The 12,031-nt window shown below is 48.4% G+C and overlaps 1 protein-coding gene across 1 annotated transcript in view; it reads right to left on the reverse strand.

The window, feature by feature from the left end:
* FGF9 (fibroblast growth factor 9) overlaps nucleotides 1-11,818 on the reverse strand; it is a 28,794-nt gene extending 16,976 nt beyond the window's left edge. The window contains exons 1-2 of the mRNA XM_019530197.1: nucleotides 10,255-11,818; nucleotides 4,190-4,293 (exon numbers count right to left, since the gene is read on the reverse strand). Coding sequence (XP_019385742.1) covers nucleotides 4,190-4,293; nucleotides 10,255-10,531 — 381 coding nt within the window. The 5' untranslated portion in view covers nucleotides 10,532-11,818. The remainder of the gene's footprint in view (nucleotides 1-4,189; nucleotides 4,294-10,254) is intronic.
* Nucleotides 11,819-12,031: the final 213 nt, after the last annotated feature.

Raw genomic sequence — 12,031 nt, forward strand, 5'->3', positions numbered from 1 at the left:
TCTTAAGGCTCCTTTGTCATTTGGATCCTTCCTCCTATTTACTGTTGTGAAGTGGAATCATGAGGGCTCATGTCTGCAAGCTAAAAGTGGTCAAAAGAGTGCAAAATGGGAGGGGGCTACACAGTAGTCAACAAGAGTACAAAAGAGAAGGGAAACAGCACTTCCAGCCAGAAAATAACTGCTGGCCTCTTCTGGGACTGAACTTACATTCTTAGCTCTGCATGACTGAGGTTGTACAGAGAGGGCAGAGAGGAAGAATCTGAGAATATCCATTGAGTATAGCATGTTTCGATCTGAGAGTATCACCAGAAATAATTTTATACAGAATTTAAGGTTTTTAAGACCTAGCTCAACAAATCCCTGGCTGGAATGATCTAGTTGGGGCTGGTCCTGCTTTGAACAGGGGACTGGACTACATGACTTCCTGAGGTTCCCTCCAACACTAATTTTCTGTGATTCTAGGATTTTTGAATATACTGTAAAATACTGTAAGAACTCCCTCACCTTATTCACGCTGACAAACATAGGTGCCAACTTTGCTCATGGGTGGGGTTTTTGCATCTCTGAGCCGAGCCCCGTGCATACCCAGAAGAGGTAGCACTTTACCTCAACCCAGCTCACCCAGTGTGGCTCATGGGTGCTAAACACCCACTATTTCTTTTCAGTGGGTGCTTGAGCCCCAGAGCACCTGCAGAGTCAGTGCCTATGCTGATAAACAAGGAAGGGAGATTGCAAGCAGCTGGTAACCACCTCGCAAATGGGTAATGCTTGGAAGGCCACTGAGAATATGTAAGGGTCAAGACTTGCCAGAGATGACTTAGTTGTTCTCATGGGTCTCTTGCCCTCTCTGAGAATTGACAACAGTCAGGCCCCCAGATGTTCCACTCTACCAGCTGTTCCATCTACCATTGTGAGGTACCATCTTCCCATTATGGGAAGATATGGCCTTTAAAGCAGCTTCTTTGAAGAACTGGATAAATATCACTTTTTGCAGTGTTCTTCTACAGTCATTTCAATGTAAAGATATAGTTTTCTCATAGGATACATCTACACTAGCAAGATTAATGCCAGTAATAGCAAGTCCTAACAGGAATGTACCAATCTGGTCCTATGACTCTAATGGAAATTAAGTTCAGGTGAGGTGTTTTTTTCATCATCATGAAAAAAGAATTGGTCATAAAAACTGTTCCCATCTGTATCAGAATAAAGTCAAAAACTTTCAAGTCTAATACATAGATATGCCTTCATACCAGAACAGTCAATTGTGTAACGGTTAAGACACTCACTTGGGATGATGGAGACATGCGCTTAAGTTCTGCTTTGCCTGATTCAGATCAGGGATTTGGACCTTACACTCCCACAACTCAGGTGAGGACTCTAGGATACTCTGGAGCACTGTTGAGTACCCATGGTTTCTGCCTCTCAAAGACCAGAAATTCCAAGAGCTCTTTTCAAGAGCAAATTGGATGCTTGTCTTGCTGGGATCCTATGACCCCAGCTGACTCCCTGCCCTTTCAGTGGGGGGCTGGACTCGATCTTCCAAGGTCCCTTCCAGCCCTAATGCCTATGAAATCTATGAAATCCATCATGGACCAGACACACAACTCCTTTTTAAATGGTATATGAAGACCCAGGAAAAGGAATTGTCATTTTCTGACAAAAATCTGTGTATCTGAAAAATTCCCAACCAACCCCAAATGAAAAACTGCTTTAAGCCATACCTGAGTTAGTGTTTCCACCACAGCTGGTAGGTAGTTGCTGACATATATGAGTAAAGTACTAATTTTGCAGGTGTTGATAAGCCTTTAAAGCATCATCATCCTAAGTAGCTATTTGAGGTTATTTTTCATTAAAAGTAATGCAATTTGATTACCATCATTCTTCTACATTCTGTTCCCCTATGCAGCATGATGGCCAGCTGTATTTTGCCAATATCTAAACTGCCCTATATTTAGCCAGTCCTCCCTATTGACCAAAGACCTCCACATGTTTTTAATAGCAGTCATTGTAACTTCTTGTTCTTCTTAGAACTTCTTGTTCTAAGTTTCTTCAAGGACTATTTTCACTAGCTCAGTATGACCAGAACACATTGCAAGCATAAATTACAAAAGTAACATAGAAAAGTGCTTTAATAGTAATAAATTTATTAGCATGCTATAATAGTCATTTTTTACATTTCTTTTTGTTATCAGATATTGGGGTTTTTTAAAATTTCATAGAATGTAGCATAATCGAATTAATTCATTGGATACATGCTTATCTAGTTAAATGATTTATTGCATTTCTGATTTTTAGCATTACTGGTTAGTATTACTGTTGTTTCTCTGAATATGTACCATGTCAAAGGACAGATAATGACTTAATTGGTTCTTTGTTCTATCGGTCAACTGTAGAATTGTTTATTATATTATACTTTCTATTCATGGTCAATCAATAATCATCTATCTATAGTCCTGCCCCTCTTCTCTGCCTCCCTTCCTTCCTCTACTCCTCCCTTCAGACCTCCCTGCTTCCTCACTGTATAGATCCTAGCATCTCCTCTCTTCTTCCCCTCTCTCCTCCTCCTCTCTCTTACTCCTTCTCCTCTTCACAAATTCATACATCTGCCGGCCACTCCCTCACACTCTTCTCTGTGTCTCCAGTGATATGTATCCCTCTCCTGTTTCCCGCTTCCCACACAATTTAGTGTTACCACCTCTGCCCTTCTGAAATATCTCCCCCAAATTGCACTTTCCTCCACCTGCATCTTCTTCAAGATTACAGTCATCCCTATCCCCTCCACCTCCCTGCTCTCACAGGGTGATGTCAGAAGAGGGAATACAGATATCTGAATCTCCCTCTGAAATCACTTTCACTGGACCACTCTCCCATGTGGGCTTCTCATTTCCACATGATCCTCTGCCAGTCATCCCCAAAGAAACATGTGGTATGGGCACTAGGGTTCTGCTCTCCTGTTCTAACTGCTTTCCAGCCCTCCTCTCGTCTCCATCAGACAATATTCCATCCAACTCCATTCATGTCTCCCCTCCATGTGGATGTCATCTACTGCCTAACTGCTCTCCACTACTTTTATCAGTGACTCCTTTTCCCTTTCCCAACCTCACCCTTAGTGATTCCTTCTGTGATCTACCTTCCATCATATTCAGCTCCTTTCTTTGTTTCTTTGCAAGGCCTGTCTCACACCAATCTAAAGTTCAGACTGATCACTTGTATAAACCTCCTCATGCTTCTGAAAGAAGGTAAGTATCCGTACAGCCTTGCACCAGGATAGATGCATTTTTCCTCCTTCAGGCCTATTAGCTCATTCATATAACACTACTCCACCATTCTGACTCTATACCAGAAATCCAGGTTTTTGCTCTTCTCTCTAGCCATCCCTTACTCCTAGCCATCTCTCTTTCTCCCTCCCCACAAACAATCTTGGTAAGTCTTAAGAAAATGCAATCAGCAAGCTTCTTTTCTTTCTCTTTCAGGCCTTTCACAATATAGCCTCCCCTTGCCTATATAGTCTCATCTCTTATTTTGCCACTTCAAGTTTATATACCCAAGCTTTCTGTCCTACTCCATATCCTTCCTCAAGGTACATGTCTGCAACAAGGCCTACAGTAAATCACCAGTATACACTGTGGAAATTAAGAGCTATGATCAAGTTTGTAATCAGTTAACACTTGGTGAAGGGGGATGGAAGGAGTGAAAGTCAAACTCTAATAAGCTATTCCAGTGGGGGGGGGGGCTAAACTTTTTGGCAGGCATGCCACAAATTAGCCCCATGCCCTCCCTGAGTACCACTCCAATTTCTTTCCCCTCACTGTTCTGTGCTCTGTTTTCTGCTCCCTCCCCTTTGCTCCTTGACCTATCAGCCTCTGTGCTATATGGTCCTCCCAGACCTATATGCCATGCACAGAAGCTGCCTGTGCCACTTGTGGCATGTGTGGCATAGGTTGACCACTTCCGGGTTACATCATGCTCTTTCCTTGTTTGTTACTTTGACCTGTTAAACCATTTCTTAAAATATACAGTAAGATATAAAAGACAGAGATGACCTGTTTGCACTTGTATGTGTCGCTACAGTACCTAACACAAGGGGGTCCAGATAGGATTAAAGCTTCCGGGAATAGCAGTAATAATAATACTTGGTGCAATGTAGAGCAGAGAGGCTAAGGTTTTTATAAAACAATAAAGAACTTACCGAGCCATACAATTCCCCTTTCTCATTCATTCCAAGGTAGAGTCCACTGTCAACCCCTCGAATGCTGACAAGGCCCACTGCTATACTGATAAATTCCAGTATACCTAGAAAATTCAGAACAAAAAAGGTACAGATTGTTTCCATTTAATTACTTTTGCTGTTGGTGTATCACTAACAAAGAAGGTGATATTATCAAATTCTGCTTTAGGACTATGTTGCCGAGAAGTTAAGGAACTACTGACTAAATTTGTTTTTAAAAAAGAAAGGTACTTGAAACAGTTAAGTCTCTTAAGTCTACTACAGTGATGCATTGCAGATAGCACAAGGGTGTCAAGCCAAGAGATTATTCTCAACTTTTCCCAGAATGTTTTAAACAAAAAACTCTGCAGCATGTTCTTATTACACAACATTTATTGGTATCCTGATTTGTACCACAAACAACCAATTCAAAAGAAAAATGTCAAGTATTTAGAACGATACTTTAATAATGTCAATTGTGGCCATAAAATGTGTTTTGCTAAATAAATCCCTAAAACGGTTTAATCGAAACTGCAAAAGGAAAATAAACTGTTATGCATTTGCTATGAAAAGCATTTACTTCCAAGCATCACAGAATGAGGAATACATTGAAAGAGATCTACTCACAGTGTGATCCTCCAAAGGCTTGAGAAATGAAAATCTGTGGTGCAGTCCAGAGCTTCCCAGACATTTGTCTACAAATTAATTATCTAACTCTTGGGAATATATTATTAACTCATCCCAACTTTGAAAATTAAAATATTCCCCAACCTAAATAATAGTGCATAAATGGTTAATTATTCACATACATTTTACAGTAACCTCATAAAGAGGGAATTGTGCACCACAGATATGAACATTCTGCAAAGAAATATTGCTTCCATAAAAGCCCCTATGTTCAGCACAAACGTACGTTGGTACAGCAAGTATCTGCATCAGATACCAATCCACTAGCTCCGTGCCCCCTCTTCTTCCTTTCCATCAAATTGCTTACCTCATCACTAAGGATGCTAGCATGGAGGCTTGCATAAATCTAGAATTCTAGTGGAACAAAATGGAAATAGTTTTCTATTTTCGAATGTCGATGCAAGGTTATTATGATCTCAAAATAGCTATACTGCAACATTCATACAGAAGCATATTGCTGCAGTAAGCTACTTTCTGAGCCATATAATAAAATGTAGAGCAGAGTTTTCAGTATATTTGTAGAATGTACATGTCCAGGCATCAACATAACTATTTTTAAAAGCTATTAGAAATTATCTTTACATGAAAGTGTAAAGTAACAGAGTAATATTGCAGCATTGAGTCTCATGTGGCTAATGAAAAAGCACATTCATGGATTTTTGAACAATTAATTTTGTGTCTCACAAAACAGGTTGTGCGCTAATCAATAACAAGCATGAGTCACATAAATCTAAGAAAGTATAGGTTGAAGCCTATGGGAAAACTTTATAGCCAAGATAATGTAAAGATGAAACGTATTCCTTATAAGGAACAATTGATCATTATTTTATATATTATTCAGCATAACAAAATGTAACCCTGACTTAAGACCTGGGAGTCTTAAATAGATTTGTAGCTATGTGCATGGAAAGAGGCCTCACAAATGTTGTGGGAAAATATCTAGTAATTATGGAATTATGTTTTTGAAGTAATAAAAAGTGGTACTATACTATATACAATATTTATAGTAGCATCTCCGATACAATCAGTCCATTGAAACTATTTAAATATTCCCCTTATTTCTGGATATGTTCAAATCCTGTTAATAAAGCTTTGTCTGTAAAGCTTTCACTGTGTATCATATTACTCAATAATATATATTACCAAGCAATTTTAACTGAGGCCAATCTTATATTAGGTGTATATTATTCCACATTGTAGCTAAGTTTGTAAGCCTGGCATCTTTCACATCAGCATGAAAGTAGAGTGTGACCTTAATTGCTACTCTAATTTCACATATTTGGGTGTACACTGCTGACTGTCATAAAAAAATCAGTCACGTGCTACAGCAAATGCAGCAGGAGACTTTTTAAGGGCCTTCGCAATGAGCACCTACATATTTGAGATTTAGATAGCTTCTCTAAACTATTCACAGCTCATTCACAACATGTTTTATATGCAAAATTGCAACGTAATTGAAGAGATTATTTTGGGGCTTCTCTTTCTGTCCTTACTCAACCAAAACTTAATTGGGAGTTTTGCCCGTTTGAGGATTGCATGATTTGGCCCAATGCCCTTGTGAATATTTTCACTTTATAGTTTATATAATGTGCACACAGTACTTAAGAGCTGAAGCAGATATTTAAAAAGATAGTCTCCCTTAAGAGTTAGACTGATCCCAGATCAGAAGAGTCTGAATTTGACAGGTTGGACCCCATTTCCAGTCAGAAATTCTGGAAGCCTCCGAAATGAAGAAATACATTTCTAAAAATGTTTGATCTTGAATCCCCTCTTCTCAGCCATTAAGCATTGAGTTAAAGGAGCCCATTTTAAGGCAGGAAGTTAACTTCCACATGAGGAAGCCAGGAAGGAACTTCTCTTTGTGGGAAGGTTATTCCAGAAATGTCCACAATCAGCATTTTTGCACCTTCTCTTAAAGGTTCCCAAGTCCCCTGCTGGAGACAAGATACCAGTGTGATCACTTCCAGCAATCCCCCAAACATCCAGATCTTTTATGCCATTGTACTGGACATCTTTTACCAAAACAAACTGAACTTTGATCCAGTCGATGCATCATATAAAATACCCAAGAATGGAACCTGAGAATACATTTCTCTTGAACACCTTTGCAGCTGGGGATTGCGTTTGCTCCATACTTGGGACATTTGTGCAATTTGCTAGGTACAATGCTTTCCTCCTTGGCTTGCAGTTACCACCCTAAAATGCCACAAACAAGTAACTAATACAGGAGCTAAGCCTCACTGCCAGCAGCTTATTTGTGAAATTTCCTGAGAGGATGTAATGAGGTGCCCAGCACAGAGGAGGGAAGCCACAGAGGACTTGGAGACAGAGAGCACGGTAAATAGCACTGTGTTGCAATATATTTAACAAGAAATAATATTGCCTCAGAAAGACAGAGAGAGAGCGGGGAGCAGAAAGAGAGGCTCCTGGCCAGGAAGTTCTGACAGTTCAGGCTCCTGGAGCAGACTCCAAGGGGCGCAGGGGAGGAGGGGCGCAGGGGAGCAGAAGCCAGGCGGGATTTCCCCAGGCTTTCCTGCTCCCGCGGCTCCGTCCCCCGACACCTACTGCCTGCTTTTAGAAGGCTCCGCGTTTCCACTCAGCTGGAGCGAGCCTGGCAGCTGGGGTGCGCTCCCTGCCAGTCACATCTGCCACCTCCGCCACAATATGCCAATTAAGAGCCCCCAGAGCAGAGCCAGCAGCTCCAGCAGGCGGGGCGGGAGGCGGCTGCTTTAGTGTTAGGCTTTCATGGAGCTGCCTGCGCCCCCCACCCCGCGCGGCTGGCAGGCCGAGCTCCCCAGGGCTGCGGGCAGCATCCCCTGCCTGAGGGCGCGGGGAGCCCGGCCTCGGGGCGGGAACGGGCCGAGAAGCCGCGGCTGAGGCAGGAACCAGCCGCCGCGCTCCCGTTTCCGGAGCTATTGTGTGCCCCGCCGCTGCCCGCAGAGATGCTCCCGCTCCCGGTCCCGGGCGCGGGGGGGTGCCGGCCCCGCGCACGAGCGCCGACCTAATGGGGCTGCATCAGTCCCGGGTGAGTTGCGGAGGCAGGAGGGGGCGGAGCAGCTCCCGCCTCCCCGCCCTGCTGCTACAGATGCTGAGCGCTGCGCTTCCTGGTGACAGCAGGTCCCGGGAGCGGAGGTCACCTCGGCAGCTTTTTTTTTTTCCCTGCATGCTCCTGATTTTTTTTTTTTCCTGCTGTGCATGCAGCCCTGGTGCTGACGCACGGCGCCCCCCCGCCGGATTCACAATGACTCCGCTGTCTGCCCAATGCCCTCGACTAAAGGAGACTGCATCAAAAAAAAAAACCCTTTGTCACCCGGGGATCGCGGGAGCCGTGCGCGGGGGACGCGCCTCTGCCGCTGCCCACAGATTTTGGGAGGAGGGTGCTGCAAAAATGCCGAGAGCCAGTCGCCCTTGGCTGGGGCAGCTCCCAGCACCCCGGCAAGCGCCCGAGGTGTCGCTGCACGGCCCCAGCGCCCCCTGCCCGCCTAGGGAGGTGCTGGCAGTGCCACCGACGGGGGCCACGTGCGCTGAGAAGGGCCCCGGCAAAAGCAGCGCCAGGGCTGCCCCCTCGGCCGCGGGCACAGCCCAGCAGCTCTGCGCTCCCAGCCTCACAGCACGGCTATGGGGGGGAGGCAGCTACAGGGTGGGGGACGACACCTGGAGGGGGGGTGCTGGGAGCTCCGGTGCCGCAGGGCTGGCAGCGCTGCCCCCCGGGGCCTGAAAGCCATTTGTAAAAATAGCTGGTGGCACGACCGCGGCCGCCGCAGCGCTGGCGGGGAACAGCTGGCGAGCGCGGGGGAGGGGGCGAGGACCCCGCAGAGCCCCTCCCGCCGCTCCCCGGGCAGAGCCGCCGCCGTACACCTGCTGGCGGCGGGAGCCCGCAGCCCGCGCCGCGCCACGCACCCGGCCCTCCCGCTTCGCTTCTCCCGGCCGAGGGGTGCCTAATGCGCCGAGCAGCGCGCGGCCCCCGGGTGGGGGCGGGGGGGACCGGGCAGACACGAATACCACTTATAAGCCTTCCTCCCCCCGGTCGCTGGAAAGCCCAGCTGCAATTTATTGCATGTCCCTTCCTATTTTATTAGACATTTTATTGCCTTTATCTCGGGTAGTGCAAGACACCGGAGGGAACTCCAGCTGCACTTTTTTTTTTTTTGGCTGGGTTGTTTTGCCGGCAGCTTTGCAAGCGGGCCAGCGGCGGGGCCAGAAAGGTGGGTGGGTGCGACGGGCAGAAGCGGCTCTGGAGCGGGACCCTGGCATTTCCCAGGGGCAACAGAACGGGTTGGGCCTCTGCAAGGGTGGATCCTGCCCCCTCCGTGCCGGAGCCCTTTGGCGATAGATGGTCCGGCGCCGGCGGGTGTTATCTAAGCAACCCCACCACGCACTGCCGCGCAGCTTAGATCCTGTTCGACATCTGGTCGTCAAGCATGCGGGGGGAGGGGGGGATCACCCCAGGACTTTGTTTTAACGACCTAGTTTGAGTGCTGTCAGGTGGGTTCACTCACAAGTTAACTCCTTCCGAGAGCCTGGCCGCCTGACTATCTCCGGCGGGCCAGATCCCCCCCCTCCTGAAACGCGGAGTGAGTCCGCGCAGGGTGGCTCGGGTTTGTGTATTCGCCCAGCCCAGAAGGGCGGCTGCAGGCCCATCTGCCGGGGGCGCGCGGGCTCTGAGTCGTGGCTGAAGCCGCAAGCCCTCCAGCCTCCAGCCCTCGATGCTGAGTCACAAATAGCGCCCGCTGGAAATGAAATCTGCGGAATGCTCTTCAAAATTAGCTCCCGGCTTCACGCGCGCATAGCTCCGGAAAGCCACATTTTGCGGCGTGCCGCTGCTCCCTCCCGGCGGCCCCGCGCCGGCTCTGCCCTGGATACCTGCCCGCGGCCCCGCGCCTACCTTCCGGGCCGGCGGGGCAGCCTCTCGTGCCGGCGGCTGCTCGGGCAGGTGCTGCAGGGGGAGAAGGAAGGAGCAGCCTGCCTTCGCGTGCGTACAAGGCGGTAGCCACTCCCTGGAGGAAACTCGGTGGATTTGCAATGGTCGTGGTTAATGATCAACCCCCCCTTTAAAGTCGCGAAATCAGCCCATTCAGTAGAAACGTCCTGAACACAAAGCCTTTCCATCTCCTTCTCCCTGAGGCGCAACTTGGGGCCACAGGAGGCTGCTACTAAAAATACTGAGACTTCGCTAAGTGCTCCGGCTTTGCTGCAGTTGTGCCTCTCGTCCAGCAGCAACCCCGGACCCCAGCCATCGTCGCCACCACCGCCAGCCACCGCCACCACCAGCAGCAGCATCCAAATCCAGCCTCCTCCCCCCTTAGTTCTAGCACATTATTTCATCACATGGCTGCTAAAGGGTTAAGGATAATACCTACCAAATCTGCTGTGGTCTTGCCTCGTTCCCTGGATAGTACCATTGGGGAAGATTTCTAAATGAAATCCAGTCCTGCAGTAGAGCTGCCTCCGCCTGAGGATCCCCTTTAAATGGTCCAAGTCCGTGACTGCAGGCCCCCTGGGTAGCCCACCTGCCTCGGACTGACCCAGGTGGTCACTTAACAAAACCGGACTATCCACCGGCAAAACAGGCACATTCCCAAAGGCTACTGCATCCTGCACACCGAAATAGTTCCCAACTTCACCTAAGGGAGCCATCAGAAGATTCTGCTTTTAGAGAATAAGAGCAAACAATAATGATGGTGCCAAACCCAGGAGATACAAGATTAGGTATATCCACTCCACTCCCCTCCCTACTGCGGTTACAGAGAAAATGTTCTTTCTTCAATCCATTAAATGCATAAATAAAAGTAATATTCTGGTTGGAGTGGCACAGGTTCAAGGTCAAACCAGTTAGTCTAAGAAACCACCACTTTCTACTCACACACTGACATATGTATAAACATCTATATGTGTATCTCGCTATATGTATAGATCCCCAGCTCTTAGCAAGCAGCAAGGTCTTCAGCCCATCCAACTGTAATAAAGAAAAAAATCCGTAGTTTCTCCATTTGGTTTAAGACAAGAATGACCATAGCAACTTAAATACCTAGGCGTTATAGGGATTTTTTTTAAGATGCACAGGCTACGTCAGGATTTATGGATTCTGACTCCAGAAAGGCATGCGCTGTTTTTACTCTATAACAGACTGCATACATCAGCATGAATCCTGCAAAGGGGGTGGGGGATCTCACGTTGTTGGCTGAGATAAATCCAAAAAGAAAAAAAAAACTTTTGACGTCCAAATCTATTATCCAGAATCCTCAGGAGGCTCCGCAGATGTCCATTGGCTTAGGATTATTGGCGATCCACAAGCAAAGCAGAACCGTACAAGTGCTTGTGTCTGTCTTGGCTGGCTCGAAACAGGTGTTGCTTCTGCAGGGCTCGCTGTGCAATGTTGTACTCCAGCACTGAGCTGCAGCTCTTGACTGTGGGTCTCCATCCAGCACGCAGAGTGGCGCAGGAAGAGGCATTGGGCTGGGTTTAAGGTAGTCCTGATTGCTGCCGGGAGGATTCTCCGCGGTCCTAGCGCCCAGCCCTACCTGCTGCAATACCGCTCCCCTTCCAGCTCTGCCCTCCTTCCAGCGGCTCTTACTGCTCTGCGGCAATCGCGCCTGCAAAGGACGAAAGCGGCGGCCAGAAACTTTGTGGTGGGCAGGAGCCGGGCGCTCCCTGGACAAAGCGGCGCTGCCGCGGCAGGCAGGAGCTCCTGGCAGATGCCTGCAGTAGCCCAAGTCCACCGTGACATTGAGGAAACCCCCCCTCGCTCCGCTGCTTAGCCGGGGCTGGGCTCCGGCACCCCCGGGCTGCATCCCATGGGGCCCGGGAGAGCTCAAGGCCGCTGCGGGGTGCGAAGCCTGGTCCCCCGGGCCAGGTGCTGCGTGCGGCCAAAGCCGCGGCTTGCGCCCATCGCTGCGGTTTCAGTGCATGCTGCGGGGGTGGACGTGCCGCAGATCCCTCCCCCGCCCCAGTTCCCCTCCCTGGTGCATTCACCACGGCTGGACCCCGCAGCACCGCGGAGGCGCCCCCCGGGGCCGCGCGGGGGAGAGCTCCAGCGCAGCCCGGCCGCGCTCCCCCGCCCCAACCCAGCCCAGTCCCTTCCTGCTTCGCTTCCCTGCCATGCGGGGCTCCCCCTCCCAGAGCCGGGCTTTCCCCCTG

This window comes from Crocodylus porosus, unplaced genomic scaffold (genome assembly GCF_001723895.1).
Source record: "Crocodylus porosus isolate Cpor-Errol unplaced genomic scaffold, CroPor_comp1, whole genome shotgun sequence".
NCBI classification, from domain to species: Eukaryota; Metazoa; Chordata; order Crocodylia; family Crocodylidae; genus Crocodylus; species Crocodylus porosus.